The 23,333-nt window shown below is 44.6% G+C and overlaps 1 protein-coding gene across 17 annotated transcripts in view; it reads left to right on the top strand.

Annotated features, from left to right (window-relative positions):
- The window catches only part of Ptprt (protein tyrosine phosphatase, receptor type, T), a 1,139,160-nt gene that overhangs the window by 1,088,450 nt on the left and 27,377 nt on the right, over nt 1-23,333 (top strand). For 9 of the 17 annotated variants that reach the window (NM_001291149.1, XM_017316595.2, XM_017316593.2 and 6 more), the window contains 8 exons: nt 6,537-6,573; nt 7,974-8,071; nt 11,710-11,769; nt 12,413-12,529; nt 13,724-13,878; nt 17,149-17,284; nt 18,819-18,968; nt 20,778-20,951. In NM_001291149.1, the coding sequence (NP_001278078.1) occupies nt 6,537-6,573; nt 7,974-8,071; nt 11,710-11,769; nt 12,413-12,529; nt 13,724-13,878; nt 17,149-17,284; nt 18,819-18,968; nt 20,778-20,951 (927 nt within the window). The remainder of the gene's footprint in view (nt 1-6,536; nt 6,574-7,973; nt 8,072-11,709; nt 11,770-12,412; nt 12,530-13,723; nt 13,879-17,148; nt 17,285-18,818; nt 18,969-20,777; nt 20,952-23,333) is intronic. The other 8 variants (NM_021464.5, NM_001291151.1, NM_001291150.1 and 5 more) reach the window with 1 other exon arrangement.

Genomic DNA, 23,333 nt, shown 5'->3' with positions numbered 1-23,333 from the left:
TTATATCATTATGAAGTATTTTTGCCAGCCTTTAAAGACAGGAAACCAGGAATTGAAGTTAAGAGCCCTGCCCTAGGTCACACAGCTAGACTTTAATTCTCTGCACAGCAAGAACACAGCACAGCCCCCTCCCTCTCTTTATAAGAAATAGACTGTACAGACTGGCCAAATGTCTCTACCACATGCTGTCCTAATAGGCAGTGTCAGGCCCTGAGCTATGTCTCAGTGGTTAGCATCAAGGACTAATGAGACTATAGTCATGAATCCCATCCTTGTTGAGCCTGTTGAATACAGGCCTTTCTGATGACTAACTTTGTGACTATGAGTAAAGTATTTATTCACTCTGATAGCTGCATGATGCAATAAAAAAAATGCCAGCCTGCAAGTATGTGGTAACTACTATAAAGTACTTTACCAGGTTTCCAAGAGAAAATAAGCTGGCTCACATGTATCAATCAGGGAACATTTACTAAGAGCCAGAATAGTACCAAAGCAGATTAACCAGCTGGACTGTGTGGGGCATCTTGAGGCTAGAGATGGCAGAGATCTCAGGAGTTCTGTAGCTAGATAAGAGAGTGGCTATAAATGGGATAGATCTGTAAGGATACTGTAAGGATCAGGCTGTCTTGTTCTTGCCAAGGAGAAATCAACCCTTGCCGACATGGCAAAGAAGAAACCAAAAGGGTGTATGCCCCAGCCTCCAACTGGCCTCTAAGCTTTTGCTTACTCTCTTGGTTAGAAAATACCCTATAGAACCCAGAAGATATGGGAACCTACATTGCAATTAATATGGTCATTTGACTAAACTGCTTTGGCTCCCAGCAGGTTACATGTGTACACCTGCCCAGGAGCTATCTGGATTTGCAAATGAAAGACACACACACACACACACACACACACACACACACACACACACACATGCCAGTTAATTGATGATATGTCATGACTAGCTTAAAGGCTGGGCCCACTTAAACCTTCATCTGCTACCCCAGGCTCAATTACTTACTCGAATTCTTACATTATTGATTGGCTTTCTCTCCTGCAGATTTTATGTCCCATTCTTCTCCCCCTCCAATCCCAACCTGAGTCATGGTGATTCTCTCCTTCCTTTCTCCCAGCTCCTAGCCCTCAAAAGGTCCCACCTCAGTCCATTGGCCCAGCCATTAACTATTGGTTCTTTATTGGTTTATCAAAAGCCAACTGGAGACAAGGACCTTCAGCATTTGGAAACATTTATTCCTGATATTGGGGCCAGATTAGTTCATAGCATTGGAAACAATCTCCAACATGGTTACCTCCTGTGGCACAGAGCAGAGGATGGAAAGTAGAACAAGGGAAGTGTGGGGACAAAAAGGTATAGAACTCAAGTGCCCTCTTATGATGTTACCAATATGGGGCAGGAAAAGGAAAATCTCATTAACTGTGAGCCTACCTGAAATTCCAGTAGAATTATATTCCTGTGATCTCCTGGGGATGCCTGATAACCAACAGAGGTGAGGTGGGGGGCGGGAGGGTATGAACTATCTAGTCTTCGTTGCTTTACCCTGATCTTCACACCAGCTCAAAGACAAGAGCTGGCTATTTGAGCGAGAGTCCCTTTTCCACAATTGAATCTTGACAATTTATTAAAATGACTCTTTTTGGATAATGAGCTGGATGAGGCCAACCCTGACCGAGCCTCTGGAGGCTGTGCTATGCTGGCTGCTGTCTAAAACCAGCCCACTGGCTTGTTTGTTTGCATACCGGAAAATGTATTGGCCACTTGATTCTGTTATAAATTACCAGCCTGGAAATAAATATCATAGCTGGGTCCACAGTAAGTAACAGATGCCGGAGGAGTGCAGAGTGAGATAAATGTGTTTTGGATGCAAACCTCCTTCCGATTGTTCACAGACAGATGGAGGCAGGCCCAGTGCTGGTTTGCAGTCGCTCTGTGTGCTGTGTAGGTGGGACTTAAATGAACTGAAAGTTCTTTTAAGGTTAGGAAGTTTTCTGCACTCGTTCTTGGCAAATCCCCAGAGGAGACCCATTTGAGCAATACATTTCCTTTTATCTCCTTGGCTGAGGAATCTCGTGGTTTGAATTTTTCCCCTCTGGGGACTTTGTGGGTTTCTGGAGTCCAGAGAAAGTCGTTTTGCTTAGATGCAGCATGAGGACCGGCACGTGGCACACATGCTTTCAGTGGGGTTTAGCAGGGTTGGCAGCCAGGACAAACTTTTCAGTGCTTGAGAGCATAGCCTGGAGCAAGTCAGGTTGAGCCCTGCCCTGTACTGTTGAACAACCCTAAGATGGGAGGAGACAGACAAGGGTGTAAATGAATAAGCCATCTGGTGATTCATGTTTTGAAGAAAAGAAAGCCAAGCAGGCTAGAGAGATGGTTCCGCTGGTTAAGTGCTTGCCATGAGATCCTTAGGTTAATCCCTAGCATTCACAGAAAAGGCCATGCATGCTTGGCAACACTGCTAATAATCCCAGCACCAGGGGCGGGGGCGGGAGCGGAGGAATAGAGATGGACGGTTCCATGGAGATTCCTGGGCCAACCAAGTGAGCCATCTCCAGGTTCACTGAGAAGAGTGATTGATAAAAACCTCTGACATCAACCTCTGGCCTATGCACATTTTCACGCATGTCTGCATGTGCCTCCACACACTTGTACACACATACAAACACATGCATACACAAACAGGAAGCATGAAAAGCAAACTGGGAGTAGGGGAAAGAAGCAGAGATCAGATAAGTGCTGTCTCAGACAGTGAATGGAAGTAAAGCCAAAGCCCAAGCCCAAGAATTAGAGAGAAACACTTTATTACATGGGAACAGGCAAAGTGGCCAGGTGCTAAGTCTTCTAGTCAAATGTCCCTACTGCTTCTGAAGAGGAGCTATACGTCAGGTTAGGCAGACTGCTAAAGGCTCAAAGTGGGAATTCAGGAATGTCAAAAGGCCAAAACTGGAAGTTAACTAAACCATCACCACCTCAGGGAACAGCTTTCTGACTTCATGGCTGAGTCAGTTCCCATGGGTACTCTCCAGAGCCCCACACCTTCCCTCGGAAGTTCACATCCCAGTTTGTAGGTGTCTGTGAGCTGCTCCAAAGGAGGGCTCATGTCTGTCTGGTTCACTTGCGCTTCCAGCACTGTGTCTAGTAGAAAGTGTTCCTGTGATGCTTGCTGGTTGAATCTGAAATGAGTATGCAAACAAACAAAAGCAAAAGTAGCGAGCCTCAGCAGCTCAACCTCACAATTGATGTGTGAATTTCTTGCCCATTTTTTTTTTTTACCATTAACCTTCAAGTATATTTGATTCTTTCAAATGTTAGTCTCCTCCAAGGCCTTTGCCAATGCAAAAGCAGACTTAGGCATGCATTCGACTGACCAACCTTTGCAGAAAGCTGCACCCAGCTCTGAGTGGCATGTCTCATGACTGAGGAGAAGACGAATGCAAAAACTCTTAGTTCTGCTCATATCCCTGTATTTGCTGGTCATATATGAAGTCCAGTGGAGTCTCTCATGAGAAAGGAGCATCATGATGAAGGAGTTCCCTCTGTATCACAGAAGAGGTCATGTCTGAAGTCCTGGGTAGTGAGGCTAGAACACAGGATGTGTGCATTGAGAGAATAAATACAGAGAGACAGACGGAAAAAAAATTCAAGATGAGGATGAGATGTGTGGTTGGTGTAATGTGGAGCAATAAAAAATTATTGTGCAAGCAGAGTAGAGTCAGTATAGACTCAAAGACCCAACACCCTTGGGTGTATACTGAGAAGTCCACTATTGCTGAAAGCAGATGAGATTCAAAAATAAAAAAAAAATGGGTTCTTGGAGAACATGGAAAGTTGATGCTATGGCCCAGATAGGGGGATTGAAGGACTGTGAGAACACCTGATAACATAGCTTACAGAAGAGTGTAGACATAAGAAACCTCATCATTTTCTCTTTCCAAACCTACTCAAAGTGTTCAGAATCTAATTCTTCTATCTAGCCATCATAGCCCTGTCCATCTTGACTTGGAGTAACAGATATACCTTCCCATTGCTTTGTTCTTGGGAGAGGACTCAGTTTCTCCTAACAAGGTAGGACTCATCTGCCAAGAGATCTCTAAACGTTCAATATGCATTGTTAATCATCAAAGAGGTCTCAATAAATGTTTGCCAAATGAGAAATACAATTATAAAATCAAAAACACAATGTGAAATCTTAGAATTGTATCCAATACGTATTATAGGAACTGTTGCATATTAACTTTTTAAATATTTTAATATACTTTAAATCGTCTGATAGCCTTTTTATAACAATATCTGAGACCCAAAGAAATTAATTAAGTTAACCTAAATGACCCAGCCTTGGGACAGAGCCCAAAATTCAAATCTAGGCAACTGAGTTGCTCTATGGTACATATAACCCACACTCTGTGTCTTTCTGGTTAGTTTGTCATAGCTTGCTTATTTGCTATTTGCTCTGTGTCTGTATAAGCTCCTGGAGAATAGTTTCTATTTCTATAGAAGTCAGGTGTGTCAACTGAGTGTCCTCATTAAGTATGGGATTCCTTGCAGTAATCGTGGTGCATGGTTAATCTTACTATGTTGGGCTTTCTCATTGCTGTAACTAAGTATCTGAGTAAGGCAATTTAAGTGAGGAAGTATGTATTTTGGCTTACAGTTTCAGAGGTGTCAATCAGTCTGTCTTAACAAGAGGGTGTGGCAGAATACAACAGTTCACATCACAGCCAGGAAGCAGAGAGAGTACGTTATAGGAACAGAACAGGATAGAACAAGATGGAGTCCCCAAGATCTAGGCCTGGCCTCCTACTTCCCCCTTCTCCAAATAACATGATTACATTATAAATCTATCAGAAGTCACTCCATTCCTTGGTCCAGAGTCTTCATGATCTACTGAGACAGACTTACTTGGGGGAGGGGTTTCATTGATCCTCTAAGCATTTCTCCATCCAGTCAAGTTGACAGTGAAGATTAACTATTGTATAGAGAATTTATGGTCATAATGTTGGTCTTGGGACAGTGGTGGTAGGTACTCCAGATAAAGTATGAAGAGAAATTGGGAGAAACTTTCCAAATATTTACCAAATGGATGAAATAGTAAGACCTTCAAATGTGCAAGGGACCCATACACTAATTTTGGAATCATCACTTGGATCCAGCGCTTCAGAGCTACCACCAAAAACTCTAGGGCAATTCTGGTTTACTTCTTATGGAAGACTGGAGATACCTCAGCTTCTCTAATGTAATTTTACAATGTTTAAACTGAAGCAGCTATTCACCAAACTTTAGGGCTTACAATGTTCAGGGACAGTTAACCCTAAGTGTGAAGTATGTTTCAAGACTGTCAACAATTCATTCTATCTAAGACTGTCCCATAAAGTGCCTGCCATACGGTCATTGGGGTTGAGTTCAGACCCCTAGCATTCATGTAAAACCTGGGCGATTAGTGACCATCTATAAGCCTAGCACTGGGGCAGGGGAAGAAAGTTGATAGAAGATGCCTTAAGCTCACTGGACAGAGAACTGAATCCTGAAATCCAGGTTCAGTCAGAGACTCTGTCTCCAAAAATTAGGCTGGAGAGCTATTAAGGAAGTCACCCATTCCTTTTACCTTAATACGCATGTACACATATATTCACAATTCATTCAAATATGTACACACATATACATACATACACATGACATAAGCAATAAAATTTAACTGTGTCCCTATCCACCCATCCATCTAGTCACTAAATGCTAATCATGTTTAGTGATCAATACTAAACTTAAGCTTTTCTTCAATATAACACACTAGAGACACTGTTCCTCTATAACAAAGGAGGTCCTTCCCTCCATTTCACTCCCAAAGAAAAGACAGTGACATCTACAACCTCTTCTCTCGTGATTAGGATGTTATTAACCAGCAAGTTAGCTCCATGCCAGAGCACAGTAGGGCTTAGGGGAGCACTCTGAAATAGCTAGGGAAATCAGAAACCAGTCTTCAGATTAGTTCTTGGCTAACTGAGCTCACATGTTCACATGGTCCTCTCTGTACCCAGAACTTTTCTATCACCAGAGAGAAGCAATGTGAAAGCCTTCCTATTTCCTTTCTCTGATTGTTAACACTGTACAGTCAGAAAAAAAAAAAAAAAAAAAAAAAAAAAAAAACAAACTGGCCTTTTCAGTTTCCTACTCCAGGTGCCCTGGTAGGCCTAGCATTGGGATCTGTATATGATTGTGGCTCAGAAAAGACTTGGTGGTGGTTGCTGTGCACCATAAACCTGGAACACCTTCTCCCCTGTATTTTTGGGTTGCATACACATAAGGAATGCCTATGGCAAACCTGTATGGGCCCCTCATAGGTCATCACAATAACAGCCAATGTTGTCTCCATGCTCTACACACAGTCTTATATGGTCTTTAATACTCCTCTGAAGATGCTATCTTCATTTTGCCTATGAGAATGCCAGGTATTTAGGAAGAAATGAGTATTAATGTTGTGTTGTTTTCAATGGAAACCCTTCACTGTGTGTGTGTGTTTTTTTTTCCTATTATCCAGGGGTACCACCGACCCCGGCACTACATTGCAACCCAAGGTAAGTGTCTTGGAGTGACTCTTGAGTCACTCTTGATACCCTCAGGAATATCAAGGAAGAGGGATTTAAAAATAAAATCAAAGTAAGCCTTTTTATCCACTCGTTCTCTCTCTGTTTTCACCAAAGTCTTTCTACACTAGTGGCCTGGCTTCTCCTGAAGGAAGGGGGGGGAGATTTTGCAGATAGAGAAGCCAGTGAGACAGGGGCAACTTGGCCTCCAGAAGTTCTTGAGGAGCAAGGTCATGACAAGTCCAGCTTAGAATAGCAGCAGAAAGAGCTGTCACTATATTAGTAAGAGACAAGATACCATGCATGGGTGACCAGAAGATAAAAGTCTCAATAAATCACCGAAAGAGGTCCCCATCCATCTTGCGAATGCTTGTCTACAAAAGAGATACAGCCAGTTGCCCTAGAACACAGTGTGGCAGTATGCTATCAGAAGGCTTAAAATTGACGATGCCTTTTAAAGCCTCCATGGGAGAAGCTCTGCAGATAATTACACGTGTGGACCTTGACATATATAAAAAGCTTTCTTCACAATGTTATCGTGTCATCTGTAATAGGAAAAAGTGGGAAAATCTTAAATGCCCAATAATAAATAGGTTGGTTAAATAACATACCGTGTCTCTATGTTGTAGTAAACTCTGTAACTATGAAAAAATGCCATTTTTGAGGACATGAAAAAATACTTATGATAGACCTGGTACTTATTGCAGCAAATACATTTGTACACACAAAACACGGAAAAAAAATACTATTCAAATTTTCTTTCAAATGCATAAATTGCTTTTGTAATTTTAAAAATGATGAAGACCTAGAATCTTAAGAGTCATTTTCTAGGAAATTGCTTTAGACTGTCAGATCCTATCTTCCACTCTTTGCTTTTCAGTCCTTTCCCTTTTTTCTTTCTCTTTTGTTTTCTATGTTTTAATCCTTCCTTTCCTGGTCAAGCTTCAGATGAATGTCTCTAGCATTTGTCAAACTCAAAACGCTGCCCCCTCTTGCTTTTGGCAGCTCCACCCTCCCTACCCTAGCTCCCTTGCTAGCTCTCCTTGAGATCTTGCTGTCCCTTGAACACAATCTACACTATAGTCCAGATAAAGTGCTGAATCGGGAAAAAGTGAAACTGCTAGGTTGAACATGAGGGTGAGGATGAGGATGGAGAGGATGCTGCAGACAACGAGCATCTAAAAATGGGGCTTTTCTTATCTCTGCTGTGTTCTGGCCCCCAAAGACTCATCTCCAGCCTCTGTCTCAGCAACTTGGTATTCCACTAGGGCTCCTCTACACTCGTTCTTGCCCACCTCTATAGAACCTTGATTAAACAGCCAAGAGAGTTAACCTTTGAGCAGCCGCTTTGTATCTGCAGTCTCTAACCCTGTCCCCCTTTCTGTCACCAGGTCCAATGCAAGAGACGGTGAAGGACTTTTGGAGAATGATCTGGCAGGAAAACTCTGCCAGCATCGTCATGGTCACAAACCTTGTGGAAGTGGGCAGGGTAAGCCTCCCCTTCAGTCATGTGGACAGAGGGTGGTGGAGACAAATGTTGGGGCACTTTTGCAGTGTGCCACCAGCTTCCAAAGCATCAGCACACCCTTACAGCAGCCTACAGGGATGGGGGATGCCATTCCTCTTACTTCACATCTGAGCAGCATCCATTCCTTCAGCTCTCCCATCCCATCTCTATCCTCTCTCCGTTGACAATGTCACCTCATAGATTTTGAGGAAATGAAAGCTATCAGATGTGTACTCTCTTCCCAACCCGTTACAGACCTACAATCTTATTTGTATCAGCATCCATCTTCATATCCTTCCTTTCTATTATCAGGTCTAGCCAAGAGAAAGGGTTGTTTTGGTTGACACCCCTAAAGGCTGAATACTGGCCATTTCTTAGGACAAAGCCCAATATGACAAACACTAAGTACCTGCCTTTTGATAGGCCACCCCTGGGAAGGTGCTTTCTGAGAAGTCACTGCAAGCCTTTGTTTACCTACCGTCCTCATCCGTTAGCCCAACATTCTTTATCCATTAAAGAACCTAGTCTTGCCTAAAAGAAGAGAATGAGCTTGCACTAACAAAGACACCAGATGGACGGGGCAGGGAAGCAACCAGAAGTTCCTGAGAAGCAAGTGACATGTTCAGCTCTTAAGGGAGGTGGAAGGGACCTGTAACTAAGATGTGTCATTGAAGGGAAGGAGCCAGGCAGGACAGATCAAACGTATCAATATCACCATGTGCAACCCACCAAGGCTCAGAGATTTTCACATATTCCCTTTTCCCTTGAAAAATAATACTGTTCCTCACTGCTGAATTATTTCCTTCAGTGTATGAATATGCTCAAAAGGACAAAAACCACAGCACATGAGTCACAAAACAGAAACAAAAATCATCAAACTGACAACAGGATGCCAGGGGTTGGGAGGGCAGATTGATGGAGAGGAGGAGAAGAAGGGAGAGGAAGAGAGTAATCTGAATAAATTATATTTATTATGAAATTGTCAGAAAAAAACAACCCACAAAAATGATAAGACTATAAAATAAGTTAAAACCTTTTGAAAGCCAAACAAAGGTGCCTGCCCTGTTCCCACTTTTCTGCTGAAACTCAAGGACTTACATGATGCTCTGTGTCTCCACTGGGTTCTCCTCCACCCACCTCAACATAGCAGGTCTCTCTCTTCCCCCAGCCATGATGTTGCCAACATGGCTCCCTCCCTATTGACAAACCTGGCCTCCACATCCCTCTCTCCATCTGTCTTCTCCTCTCAACAGCCTGTTCTTCCTCCCCTGCCTATGAACCTTCACTGTTCTTGAGGGTTCAGGCCTCTGTCTCCTTCTGTTCTATCTAGATTCAGTCCTAAGTTGTCCTTAGCAAGAGCTTGGGAAAGAGGCTACTATTTCCAATTTTGCTTTTGTTCCTTTGATTAACTGTGGCCCGTGGGTCAGTGGGCAGGCTGCACAGTTGAAAGGTTGATGTACAAATATCTAGACTCAAAGGGCTCCCATAGTGTATATAAACTATATCACGAGTGGACAGGTAAGTTATGGGTAGTCTATTAGGATAAAGTGTGCTGGTCGCAGTGGTGGGGCAGAAGAAGCTCTCCATTCTGTCATACTGTATTGAAAGAGTGTAGATATCTCATGGGTCAGGGCTAAATGAGTCAGTATCCTTGAACATTCACCATCTGACCAATTGTCCAGTTTTACAGATAAAGCACAGATGGAAAAGGGTGGATACTTGAACCAATCATTATAGTCCTACTCTTGACTCTTATTTTAATACTTGAAACCCTGCTGATCAGACTGTCCCCCACTATTCAGACTTCCCCCACTATTCAGACTGTCCCCCACTGTTCAGACTGTCCCCTACTGTTCAGACTGTCCCCCACTGTTCAGACTGTCCCCCACTATTCAGACTGTCTCCCACTATTCAGACTGTCCCCCACTGTTCAGACTGTCCCCCACTATTCAGACTGTCCCCCACTGTTCAGACTGTCCCCCACTATTCAGACTGTCCCCCACTGTTCAGACTGTCTACCACTATTCAGACTGTCCCCCACTATTCAGACTGTCCCCCACTATTCAGACTGTCCCCCACTGTTCAGACTGTCCCCCACTGTTCAGACTGTCCCCCACTGTTTAGACTGTCCCCCACTTTTCAGACTGTCCCCCACTATTCAGACTGTCCCCCACTATTCAGACTGTCTACCACTATTCAGACTGTCCCCTCTGTTCAGACTGTCTCCCACTATTCAGACTGTCCCCCACTGTTCAGACTGTCTCCCACTATTCAGACTGTCCCCCACTATTCAGACTGTCCCCCACTGTTCAGACTGTCTCCCACTATTCAGACTGTCCCCCACTATTCAGACTGTCCCCCACTGTTCAGACTGTCCCCCACTGTTCAGACTGTCTCCCACTATTCAGACTGTCCCCCACTATTCAGACTGTCTACCACTATTCAGACTGTCCCCTCTGTTCAGACTGTCTCCCACTATTCAGACTGTCCCCCACTGTTCAGACTGTCTCCCACTATTCAGACTGTCCCCCACTATTCAGACTGTCTACCACTATTCAGACTGTCTACCACTATTCAGACTGTCTACCACTATTCAGACTGTCTACCACTATTCAGACTGTCCCCTCTGTTCAGACTGTCCCCCACTGTTCAGACTGTCTCCCACTATTCAGACTGTCCCCCACTTCCAGCTGCTCCAACTGTTCAGCTGCTTCCCCAAGGAATAAGCCTCAGGCTGCAACTCTAGTGAAGAACAGCAGCTGCCCAGAATTTGAGCATTCCAGTCTGGCACACAGCACATTCCACATTCTGAAATGAATTCTCCTGATGCTGGACTGTGAATGGAAACCAGGCAACTTGGGAGAAAGAGCAGTTTCATAATGGAACTCCTTCTAGTGGCCAACACACACACACACACACACACACACACACACACACACACACACACACCATTATATTTATGGCTCAGTAATCACACAAGGCAGTGTTCCTGGTTATGAGTCAGACAGTCTGGGTGTGTTCCTCACTCCATTCCTCGCCAGCTGTTGACTGTGAACAATTTTCTCGGCTTCCCCATGTTTAAATCCTCACCTGTAGAATGTGGGGCAACATATTTTCTAAGGTTGTGGTGACATATAATTAACACCATATACGAAAATAAGCCATGGAACATTTAATAGGCAATGCTAGACAAGGTAAGTATGAGCTCTCATTAGCTGTAGGAGTCTGAGGCTCTTTCTAGAAGGTACTTAGCTCCAAGGTCTCAGATCCCAGCAATGTCCATTTGCCTCCAAAGCCTGTTGTGTACTGAGTGTTCCCCTAAGTGGGTTCCCAGGGATGCTAGCCTACAGGATGAGGAGTGAGCAGAGGGTTCCATGGTTAAATACGCTTGGGAAATGCTGTGTCCTCTGCCCGGTTGAAGAGTCCTAAGATACTTATTAACAACATTAGTACTTTTGAAGAACTAAGTCATCTTTTACCAAAGCAGCTTGTTTATCTTTGTTGAAACAAGCATTTCCCAAACTCATTTGACCACAAAAAAACCTCTTTTTGTTTTGTTTTGTTCCTTGTTTTGTTTTGTTTTATTTTATTTTCATTTTTGTTTACCTAACACCTATTAGCACCCAGCGGAACACACTGTGGGAACTGCCACGCTAGGCCGTGCTGCATCCCCCGGAATGGTAATAATGCTTTTGTTATTTTAAGGGGGAAACTATGATTTCTTTTTCTCTCTGTGGAACTTAGAGCCAAACATGGGACTGGCTTGCTGTTAGCATAGACACCTACCGCTGGGGCAGAGAGTAGTGGTATATCTTCCCTTTGAGCTCAGGATTGTCTGTGTCTTCCCCAACTAAGAACCTTTCTCCTTCCAGCCCCCAGGGACCCTCTCCTAATCGCTTCTGCTTCTCCCTCCTTGCTGTTCCCCACCTGATTTCTCAACCTCACTCAGATGATAATGCTTAGCGGCTCCACGCTGACACAGCAGGAAATGAACAAGTCACCAGTCTCCAGTATTATTATTCATCTGCTAAGTGGAGATGATGAACCTCCCATCTTACCTAGTTCTTTCTGACGGCTTAGTGTAGCAAGGCAGCAGGAAACCACAAGGAGCTGTAAGAGAAGATAGTGCTGTTGTTATAATGGCCCCAATGACTCTGGCAGTGAGTTAGGCCCTGCACAATTTGCTGATCCCTGACCACTGAGTGCCCCATGGGCTGAAATGGGCCTCCAAAGTCACCCTTGGGTTTATTCGGATAGGAAAGCCAAAGGAGGTGGCTTCTCACCCTCCTCCCTATCCTCTCCCTGTCTATCACTCGGCCACAGGTGAAGTGTGTCCGATACTGGCCAGATGACACAGAGGTCTATGGAGACATTAAAGTCACCCTAATAGAAACAGAGCCCCTGGCAGAATACGTCATCCGCACCTTCACAGTCCAGAAGGTAAGTTTCCCTTTCCACGGAAGTCCCTCTTTGAAGCCAATTGGTTGGTCTATTCATTCAGAGAGTGTAGAGCAAACGTCTGATTTGTGCCCAGCTGGCACGATACAACAGTCAGAATAGACTTTGCAACCATTCCTCAACCAGAGAGATGAACAGACTTCAACAGACAATGTAATAGACTAAGGATGTGATACATTCTGATGAAAGCTATATGGTACCAAAGGATAGAGGCCAAAATGAACAGGGGCACAAGAGATTTAAATGTACCCCATTGCAGACCCCCAGATCCAAAGTAATTTGTAGAGAAAATTGGGACTGAGAAGGCTCCGGTAGAGGAAGGGATGAGAGGAATGGTATCCTTGGCCAAGGGTCAAAAACATGTAGTGTGGAGGGCAAAACGATGTCAGCATTTCCCAGGCTGGGAGTCTGGTCAAGGATTGATCTCAATCAGGGGTGATTTGGTCCTCTGGTTGGTGTTTGTCTGATTTCTCCTCCTCTGCAGTTACATTAGATAATTCCTTTCTATACTTTAATATAGTGGTTTTCAACCTGGGTAATGCCATCAGAAATATCAGATATTTACATTAAGACTTCTAACAGTAGCAAAATTATGGTTATGAAGTAGTAATGAAAATAGCCTTATGGTTGAGGGTCACCCCAACATGAGGAACTATTTTAGAGTTGCAGCATGAGGAATCTTGAGAACCTCTGCCCTAGTAGAACTATCCGTGTAGAAGTCTTCCTTACTCAGTGAGGTCATGAGCGAATCCAGGAGCAGGAACTATGGCTTAAATCACCGCTTCAAAGGGCCTAGCACACGTCCAGGGAAAGATGACCCTTGGTAAGCAATTACCTAACTTGAGATAAAAAATAATAATAATAATAATAATAATAATAATAATAATAATAAAATAGATGTTTCCTAGCTCCAGCTAGGAAATGCCATGAATGTCTGCTGAAGACATGCAAGCAAAATACTCAGACACGTAAAAATAAATAAATACATTCATTCATTTTTAAGATGTTTTTCAAGCAACTACTGGTTTCACGTTTTCCAAAAGCAACTGGGCCGAGTTTCCATGAGTTAACACCCATTCACACAGCAAGGGCCTCACCCTTCCCCGCCACCCCACGTCACACTGGGAGAGTAATGAAGGAAGCAGGTGGAGAAACAGAGGCCCATTCTCTCCTCAGAAAGGCTACCATGAGATCCGGGAGCTCCGCCTCTTCCACTTCACCAGCTGGCCTGACCACGGTGTTCCCTGCTATGCCACTGGCCTTCTGGGCTTTGTCCGCCAGGTCAAGTTTCTCAATCCCCCAGAAGCTGGGCCCATAGTGGTCCATTGCAGGTGAGTCAAACCTCCATCCCTATTCTTCAATCAACGGGACCTCTAGGGATCTGCTCTCTGGGTGAGGGTGATACTATCCTGTCCCAGGGCCTTGGTTTTATGGCTTTAAGACTCCTCCTCCTATGCCCTCCCCCGCCCCCTCGAGCCTTGCCACCTTCTGAAAAGACCTGTCCAACAACAATGGCAGTAATGGTTAAGTTACTGTTAAGGTTGTTACTCCAAGGGACACAATGGGGCTTAGCAGCAGCTGCTATGCCTACCACGTATATTATTTCACTTCGCATCCAAGCTTGATAGGTGAGCAATATTCTTATCACTCCCACTTTACAGATAGGGAAACTGAGGCACAGAACTAGTAGAGAGAGCTGGGAAATGTCAAAGCTGGTATTGTTAACATGTTCTCTGGAGCTTCCTGGCAGCAACTTGACATGGGACACCTTGGTATAAGAATGTGTCTCTTTACTCCTATTATTTGTAATATCAGTTGCAGGCCTGCAGGGTCTTTAATAGAGAGCGAGTAGCCAGCATCAGGTTCCCCTTATTACTGAGATGGGGAACTTTTAGCTTTGACCTAGAAAGTCACTTTGAACATAAGTGGCATTGGATTCTTCTAAATGGAGATGAAGTATTGTGTCAAGGGCATTTGGAATTGGAAGAAGGTAGATGCCCAGAGCTGAAGGCCACAGAGTCCCCCTCCTTCCCAATGCCCCTCAGTTTCAGTATGACCTTGGGCTCAGCATGTCTCCTTACACCTTGTATGACTCGGCCATTTCATACTTCCTGGCAATACCTGTGTCAGTCCAGAGGCCAGGGGAGACTCTGCGAATGTCTCAGAGCCAGCTCCTCCCACACATGGCATCCCTTTGTGTTCTCCACGGCAGCAGATACAGAACCAACCACACTTCACAGGGAAAACCTGAGGGTTTCGCCAAAGCCTCTGCACTGTGAACATCTGGCATGGATTCTCTGCTTTGTCTTTCTCTCATTGCGAAGAGCAAAAGGTCCGTTAGCATCTAAGCTTGCTATCTATCTCCTAAAGACAGCCAGAGATCAGGAGGTAGAGAGGAAGTGGAACAATGGCAAGTAGTCATGAGACCCTCTGCCACTTGTGGTCCTGAGTGTGGTCTGCGCTTGCATCTCCCTAGCAATTCACTGTAAAGTGTCGGAGCAGAGTGATACCTTCTCCTGGGGATGCTACGGTTTGGCTGATGCACACTAAGTGCCTGAAAGGATTCCAAACCACTCTCCCAGACTCTTACCATTACCCAACACCCCAGACAATGCGTAACAAATACTTTAGGACAGTAAGTGTCTTTTACTAATCTTCCTTTCCCTACTCTTAACTGTGGTATCCAGGACATCAAGGATGCTTGATAAATATCCGTGGAGTATAAGTAGCCAGGCACAAAACTAAGCAATTTACATGCATTATGCCTCTAAAATGCAATCTAATGCAATTTACATATGTTGTACCATTAATACTAAGAGGTCTATGGCCTGTTTCATTTTATGGATGAGAATAGTGAAACCCAAAGAGATGAAGTCATTTGTCCAAGGTCACACAGCTAGTAAGTAACAGAGCCAAGATTTAATCTCAGGATCTCAAATACCATGTGTTTAACTACTAGTTTATTCTAGAAAAACAAAACAAGATGCATGCACACACTCATGCACGCTCACACACACACACACACACACACACACACACACACAGCTCAGACTTTTCAAAACCTCTCTCAGAGGGCAGGAGCTGAAGTTCACTGACACCAGGCACCTTATTCAATGATGTTGGAGGCAAGATTCAAATCCAGTGATACCAGTTCATTCCCATGAGATAAGTGGGGGGTGAGGCTTTGGGAAACATGAATGAATGACTATCTATCTATCTATCTATCTATCTATCTATCTATCTCTATCTACATCTACGTGTACTTCACATCTACATCTATCTATCTGTATGTTTATCTAGATAGATTAGATTGGATATAGAGAGAGAAGGGGAAGGGAGGAGGAGGGAAAGAGAGAGAGAGAGAGAGAGAGAGAGAGAGAGAGAGAGATTCCTTCCCAAGCTCCAGAGCCAGTTCTGTTCAATTCTTTTGGAAGGGGTCTTGAGTTGCGTGGGGACAGGTATTTGGAGGCAAGATTAAGTCAGACTACACTCGGTTTGAATGATGGCAGCTTGTCACAGATGAGGACTGCTTCCAACGGGTTTGGTTTCCAGACCACCATTGATGTGGGCCCCGGTTGGCCATTGCTTCATGGCCAGTGTTGCTTTAGTATGTCATTGATTTGTTTCCACGGGGCAAGTAAAGTGTGAAAGCACCATCAATGTGGGCTTACTTTACAGTCTCTCCTGCATTCCCTTCCAAAACTGTGCACAGTACAGGCCAGCGTTCTGTGATTCTGCCCTATTGTTTTATATCCCAGAGATAATCTGGGAAGATCTGTCCTGTTCCAGGGAGTTTTGTGAAATCCTCTTGCTATTCTGTGTCTTGTCTGAGATTCCCCTGTTAAAGCTTGTCAGTAATGACAAACTGATTCTCTGCCCAGGAACCTGGTGTTTGATGAGGATCTCAAGGCTGTCAGCTGCTCCAGTTTGATGGTGTGCTTGACTCATGACCCCGAAGAAGCCATCATAAATGGGTCAACTGCAGGGCCTTGAATAGGAGACTCCAGATCTACTCTCTGCCTTTAGACACAGCTCAGAGCTCTCTGGTCTCTGTCTATCCCACTCTCTGTAACCTAATTAAAAAATGAAAGGGAGAAGGAGAAAGACATGTTTACTAGGAAGGCTCCAGTATGCCAGGCACACTACACATCTTATTAAGAAAGGTAGTAGAAGCTCTACACTGTCTCAGAGAACTCTCAGCTCTCCCATTTGCCAGTTCCATGACTTCAGGCTACAAGTTCTCTATGCCTCAGTGTCTCGACAATGAAATGGGATAAGAAACTTGACTATCACCTCCTATCAAATTTGTATAGCAATGTATTGTACAAAAAGTACTCCATAAGCATTTGCTATACATATACAACAAAATAAATCCTTGAAACCACCTCCAATGGTAAGCATTGCTTTCCAATCTAATATAAGAAAATTTAGTCACTTGTTCAGCATAGCTTAGCAATGTTAGGGTCCCAACCATTCCATCTGACTTCTGTAACCCCCTGCCTTTCAGCAAGGCTTTTGAGATAAGGTCAAATGGTAGGGGCCTTATCACCATAATCCATCCCATCCCAAGATCCCTAACACACACCTAACTTCTCTTCCAGTGCTGGAGCCGGGAGGACTGGCTGCTTCATTGCGATTGACACCATGCTCGACATGGCTGAGAATGAAGGGGTTGTGGACATCTTCAACTGTGTGCGTGAGCTCCGGGCACAGAGGGTCAACCTGGTGCAGACAGAGGTTAGTCCTGGGGTAGTAAGCCAGCTAGTTACCGAAAACCTTGACCAAAGAGAAGCATGGTGGGACAGAGGCTCATTATGGAGAATTCCTGCAGAAAGAGATGTTCCTGTATAACTACTGGTACAGGGTACCTATATAACTCGATATGGGGAGATGTCCAGACCAATGCTGGGACTCTCTGGTATAGGAACTTCTGGAAGCATTAACTGGTGAGTTCTCTAGCTCTACAGTCATCCAAGTAAGATTGAATAACGTTGTTAGAGATGATGTTTGAGCCTTGGATGAAGGAATGGAGAGGGAGAGGAGGTATTGATATTTATGGAATGCCTTCTTTGTGCCAAACGCTCGGACAGACCTTAATAGAAATGGCTTAACCAACATAGTGATTTTTTTTAAACATTTATTTACTTCATTTTATGTGTCTAAGTGTTTTGTCTGCATGTGTGTAAGTGCACCACATGTGTGCCTGGTGCTCACAGAAGTCAGAAGGTCCTGTTAGGTCTCCTAAAGCTGAAGTTACCACAGTTATGAACCACCATGTGGGTGTTGGGACCCAAACCCTGGTCTTCAGCAAGAGTAGCAAGTTCTTTTAACTACTGAGAAATCTCTTTAGCCCAAAGTTCTTGATATCAATGCCTTGAGCCAAAGGCTGAGGCATCCTAGAGAGGCATACATCATCCTTGCCTTCAAGGAAGAATTCTGTCTAGATGGAGAGCCCAATGCCTGAGGATAATACAACTAAGATTGTCTGAACTGATAGAGTTAAAACAATACTTTCTGGAAAGAAGAAAACATGAAGATATAGAAAAGGAGAGGAATTTCATCAGAAGAGAAAAGTGGGTCCCAAGAAGCAGGATGGAGAGGATGGAGCACAAATTTTAGGATCAGACCCTGAGATGCAACTTTCAGCACAAGCTGTCTCTTTGGAGGCAAACCCAAGACACTCTGGTTGTTGAGTGTAAAGTGGGATAGGACAGAAATAAACTAAGTGTAATTTATTGTGCTGTAACATCTGGAACCCAATCCTGCTGGCAACCCCTGAGAGACAATGTAGACCACATTTCTCTAAACTGTCCCATAGAAGAAGAGTGGAGCCTTGGGGTTTTGTCCCCAACCCTGCACCTGTCTTGTTTGTTTGTTTGTTTGTTTGTCCTAAGCGTAAGACTAAGTACACTCTGGGAAGTAGGAAGAAAGCCCCCCAGAGAGAAGAGCAGGGGTTTGCAGCTAGCAGCTTCTCTGTGAGAGCTGACGATGTGAGTGGAACCCCTGGAGCACCTGTGATGGCATGTGCTTACATTTCTCACCCTTATCAGTGACTCTGCTGTCCCATCCTATATGAGAGAAAAATGTGCTGTATAGCTCAATCACTGTAGAACACTGGTGACTTAGACCTTTAGGTTACAGGATAAAAACTAAGGATTCTGCAGTATAAATCATGTCTTCCTTTGTTGCTGCAAGATTCGTTCCATGTGGACAAATGCTCACAGGCATTTGTTCTGACCGGAGCCCTCTTCCCCTCCCCTTGACCTTGCAGGAGCAGTACGTGTTTGTGCACGATGCCATCCTGGAAGCATGCCTCTGCGGCAATACTGCCATCCCAGTGTGTGAGTTCCGCTCTCTCTACTACAACATCAGCAGGCTGGACCCGCAGACCAACTCCAGCCAGATCAAAGACGAGTTTCAGGTATGGACAAAGCCGATGTGCAGGGACTTGGTTGCTCTGAGTTGTCCTAACAAATTCCCACAGCCTGGGTGACTTACATGGCAGGCATTTGCTTTTCACATCTCTGAAAGCACTGAAGCCCAAAAGCAAGCTACCAGCAAATGTAGTATCAGGGGAGAGCTCAGACACGACTGTGGTTTGTGAGTGGCTGTTTCCTTACAATTTCACATGGTGTGTGTGTTTTTTTCATTAGGGACACTGATCCCCAATTATTTCCCAAAGAAGCTACATCCTCGTATGCCTTGCTGGGAGCCAGGATAGCAGCATATTGGACAGGGGTGCAGGAGGAAGTGTGTGTGTGTGTGTGTGTGTGTGTGTGTGTGTGTGTGTGTGTGTGTGTGTTTTCAATCAATAGCAATGACCTAGGAAACTTCAAATGCATATTGCGAGCTTTTCTTCATGAGATTGGTGTGTGTGTGTGTGTGTGTGTGTGTGTGTGTGTGTGTGTGTGTGTCTGCAGTGCCCAGCAGCTGTGGAAAGCTTTTCACACCATCAGATTGCACAGTCATTAGCAACTATTAACCAATCACTCAATGATGGCTGACATTGGTTTTTCTGCTGTGATTATGCTATTGAACTGAGGTCTTAGTTAATTCTTGTTGATGTTGTGGAATGGACAGAAGTTTATAAGCTGGTGTGAATTTCATGCTTCCTTGAGTCTGGGGAGACTGTAGCCTCGGTGTTTTCTCCACAAATTCCATTGCATGGACTCCAGAACTTCTTGGAAATGAAGACTCTTAGGCCCCACCCAAACCTACTGAATCACAAATTACAATTTAACAGGATCTCTGTGTGCTTAAGCCTTAAACCATCTCTTAGAGCATGGCTCAGGTACTGCAGATCCACACCTTTGAAACCAGGATGTTCAAAGCTGCAGCTTTGGTCTGAGAGGACTGAGTAGAAGACACTAAAGTCCTAGACATAGCACTGAGTAAAAAGCTAGCGTTCAGCCCTTCATCCCATGGCCAAGACCATGACATGTCTGGGCAATGGTGCTGTTTGAACTGGGCAGTAGGTAAACAAATAAAACCTGGTTCATACTATTCCAGTCAGGCTGATATTTTAGGGCTTCTTTAACCAAGTAATCTTTATTGTCTCAGAGCAGGGACATGTCAAGTGTCAGAGCAATGGAAGGCACACAACCCTGGACATTGCACATAAGATCTAGTCTATTGGCTGGTACAGATCTGGTCCCTAACTGTGCGACTTACTCTACAGAGCACAAACCTTGCAATTTTGTAGACCTACTCATTTTCCCCACAATGCCCCTTATCCACCTTGAGCAGCACATCCTAGCATCCATCCATCGTCCTTCCATGTTAACACTGAGAAGAATCCTGGTAAATAACTTTCTTCCTTCCAGGGTACTTCAAGTGGTGTTTAACATTCATTAGGGATTCTCCAACCCATTCCCTGCCATATGCCCTTCTGGCTGGCCTCCCTTAGTGCTGTGCTAACCCAGTTGAACAACAGTTTGAATGGTTGGCAGGTGTTGTTAGCCCGTGGCTTACCCTGTGTTTGGGCACCCTGCCCCTGCAGCCTTGGCACCTTGAAGGTATCACAAAGCTCCTGGCAAAGACCCTTAGTCCAGAAGTCCTATAGCAGCAAGCAGGGTATAATAGAATATCACTGTCATGGGAGGAACATGGGTTTGGGGAAAGAGGTAGCAAAGCCAAGCTTGGAGGAGAGACAGGTGAATTAAGATAAGCTGGGATATCAATTCCCTTCGCTTAGATACAGTCTCCTCTATTCACCGTTGTACCCCCACAGACACTCAACATTGTGACACCTCGAGTGCGGCCTGAAGACTGCAGCATTGGGCTCTTACCCCGGAACCATGATAAGAATCGGAGCATGGATGTCCTGCCTCTGGACCGCTGTCTACCCTTCCTCATCTCAGTAGATGGAGAGTCCAGCAACTACATCAATGCAGCACTGATGGATGTAAGCTGAGCCCTGGCAGAAAGCCCTTGGGAGTCATTATAGAAAAAAGCCCATCATGGAGATGACTGAATCCCAGAGCCCAACTGGCCACCTTGGTTCTGACTGGTGGCTTCTGAGACCATAGTTGCCCTGGAGCCTCATGTCCAAACCCAGATACATTGTGTGCTTTTGTCTCTTTGGCTTAAAAAAGGTGGACAGAATGGATCAAAAGCTGGAAAAAATATTCCTATAATATCTCAAGATGAGTTCTATCCTGCATGCTTCTATGTCTGGCAGGAGTTCAGTTCTGGCCATATTCCTCATGCCAGGCCTTGGTCTGGGACCTTGGGAGACAAGAGGTAGTATAGCATCTTGGAGTTCCTTCTGGTGTATCTCAAATGAGTCCTCAGATAACTCCTGTGCAGAGGCAAAGAGGAAGATAGCACACAGTAGATGTTTAGTAAATGGCTGCTGGGCAACGAGTAGAAGTAATAAAAAGATAAAGAAGGGAAACGGGACATGTCCCAGATTTCCTTGCTAAGGTACCATGCTTCCTCAGTGGCATGTCCCAGAAGAGAACTGCTCCCTGCTGTGGTTTGAAATTAGGGAAATATTCTGCCCCAGTGTTCCCATGCCTCTGCCTCATATGCTCTGCCCCTGTGTCTTTGGGCATTTTCTGGTTATAAAATTGCACCTTCAGGGTCTGCAGACACTTGTAGCAGTGTGAACCATAGGCATTCCAGTCTCACCCAAGTGCTTTGCAGCAGAAGAGACTAAGAGACTGAGGAAGATGTACTCAGGGTATTCCAGAGAAATAATGGCAAAGCCAGAGCTCCAGCTTTCACTCCAGAATTCATTTATTGTCCCTCCCCTGTTTGTTTGATCAATCCACTAAGATGTGTGAAACTTGGCTTCTAAGGCTCAAGACCAAGAGCGCTATTGTCTGATTGGGGATGCACAATTACAAGATCTCTCCTCCCCTTTCCCCACTTCGAAGTCATGTTCATCCAGCCCATGAGGTCCCCCATCTCACTTACAGACAAGAGAGTAGCCACTTCCTGGATCAAGACCATTACTTCTCTGACCTCTGATTGTCCCATATGTTCTAAGTTTTGGAAACAAAGAAGTAATCCAAGGTCAATTCCCAACTAAACTCTCAAATGACCTGTCCTGACTTCAGCTCACAGGTGCTTATATTCTCCTGGCTGAGTGTAGAAGTGGAGAGTTGTGCCTGGATTGTGTTAAATAGCTAGACTTGCTCAAAGAAGAAGTAAGTCTTCTGGTCTTTCTAGCCTAAGGCCTTCTAAGATATCTCTCTCTCTCTCTCTCTCTCTCTCTCTCTCTCTCTCTCTCTCTCTCTCTCTCTCTCTCTCTCTCCCCCTCTCTCTCCCTCTCTCTCCCTCTCTCTCTCTCTCTCTCTGTGTGTCTATGTCTATATGCATGCTGTCTCTGTGTGACTGTCTCTGTGTATTTCTCTCTCTGTGAATTTGTCTTCTTATCTTTCTCCTCTTTCTCTCTCTCTCTGAGTCTGTCTCTGTCTATCTCTATGTGTATTTCTCTGTGTGTATGTATGTATGTTTGTGAGTAAGTGTGTGTGTGTGTCTCTGTGTCTCTGTCTCTCTTTGAGTCTGCCTGCTTATCTCTCTCTTTCTCAGAGTCTGTCTATCTCTGTGTCTCTGTCTTTGTGTGTGTGTGTCCCTCCAATCACTGTCTCTCTCTCCAAGCCACCCCTATCATTATCCCCCACCTTCCCAGCATCCTCTCTCTACATTCTTCATCCAAGCAAGCATCAAGGAAGCTCCTGACCTCTGCTTTGCAGGTTAGATGCTGCCTGGAGTCAAATGCCTTGTGCCAAGCTCTGATTCTGATTGTCTTCTCTTTGTCCACAGGGCATTTCTCTTTTGAGTCATCACTGCAGCCTTTGCCTTTCTTATATTTAAAAAAAACTCCTTATCTGTATTCCAGCTCAGTCTGTGCATTATCTGGTAACCATAGCAGCTTTGCCTCTAGCAGAAAAATATGAAGTCCTCTGGGTTAATTTTTAATGTTTCCCTTGGTAAAGGATGATGTTATCCACGAAATGGATTGCTGGCTGATCCCTGAAACCCGGCAGGAGCGCAGATCTCGAACATATTTTCAGATAAGACTTTGTCAGGCGTGCTGGCCTAATAGAGCATTTATCATAGAGACAGAGAAAGCAACTAGAAAGAAAACTAACATTCCCTGCATGTCGGGTTCTGGACTTGAGTTGTCTCATCTGGCACTGGGGTATTACTCTCCCCATTTTTTGGAGATCTAATGAGGGTCAGGGTATTTTCATTACTTGCTCAAAGCCAACTGGCTTTGAGATGGTGGCACCAAAGACCCAAGCCCCATCCATGCCTGCTGTCTTGAAAGCCTGAG

Source organism: Mus musculus, chromosome 2, assembly GCF_000001635.26.
Source record: "Mus musculus strain C57BL/6J chromosome 2, GRCm38.p6 C57BL/6J".
In the NCBI taxonomy this organism is placed as follows: domain Eukaryota; kingdom Metazoa; phylum Chordata; class Mammalia; order Rodentia; family Muridae; genus Mus; species Mus musculus.
Note: the sequence above shows the minus strand (reverse complement) of the source record. Positions and strands in the feature narration are given on the sequence as shown.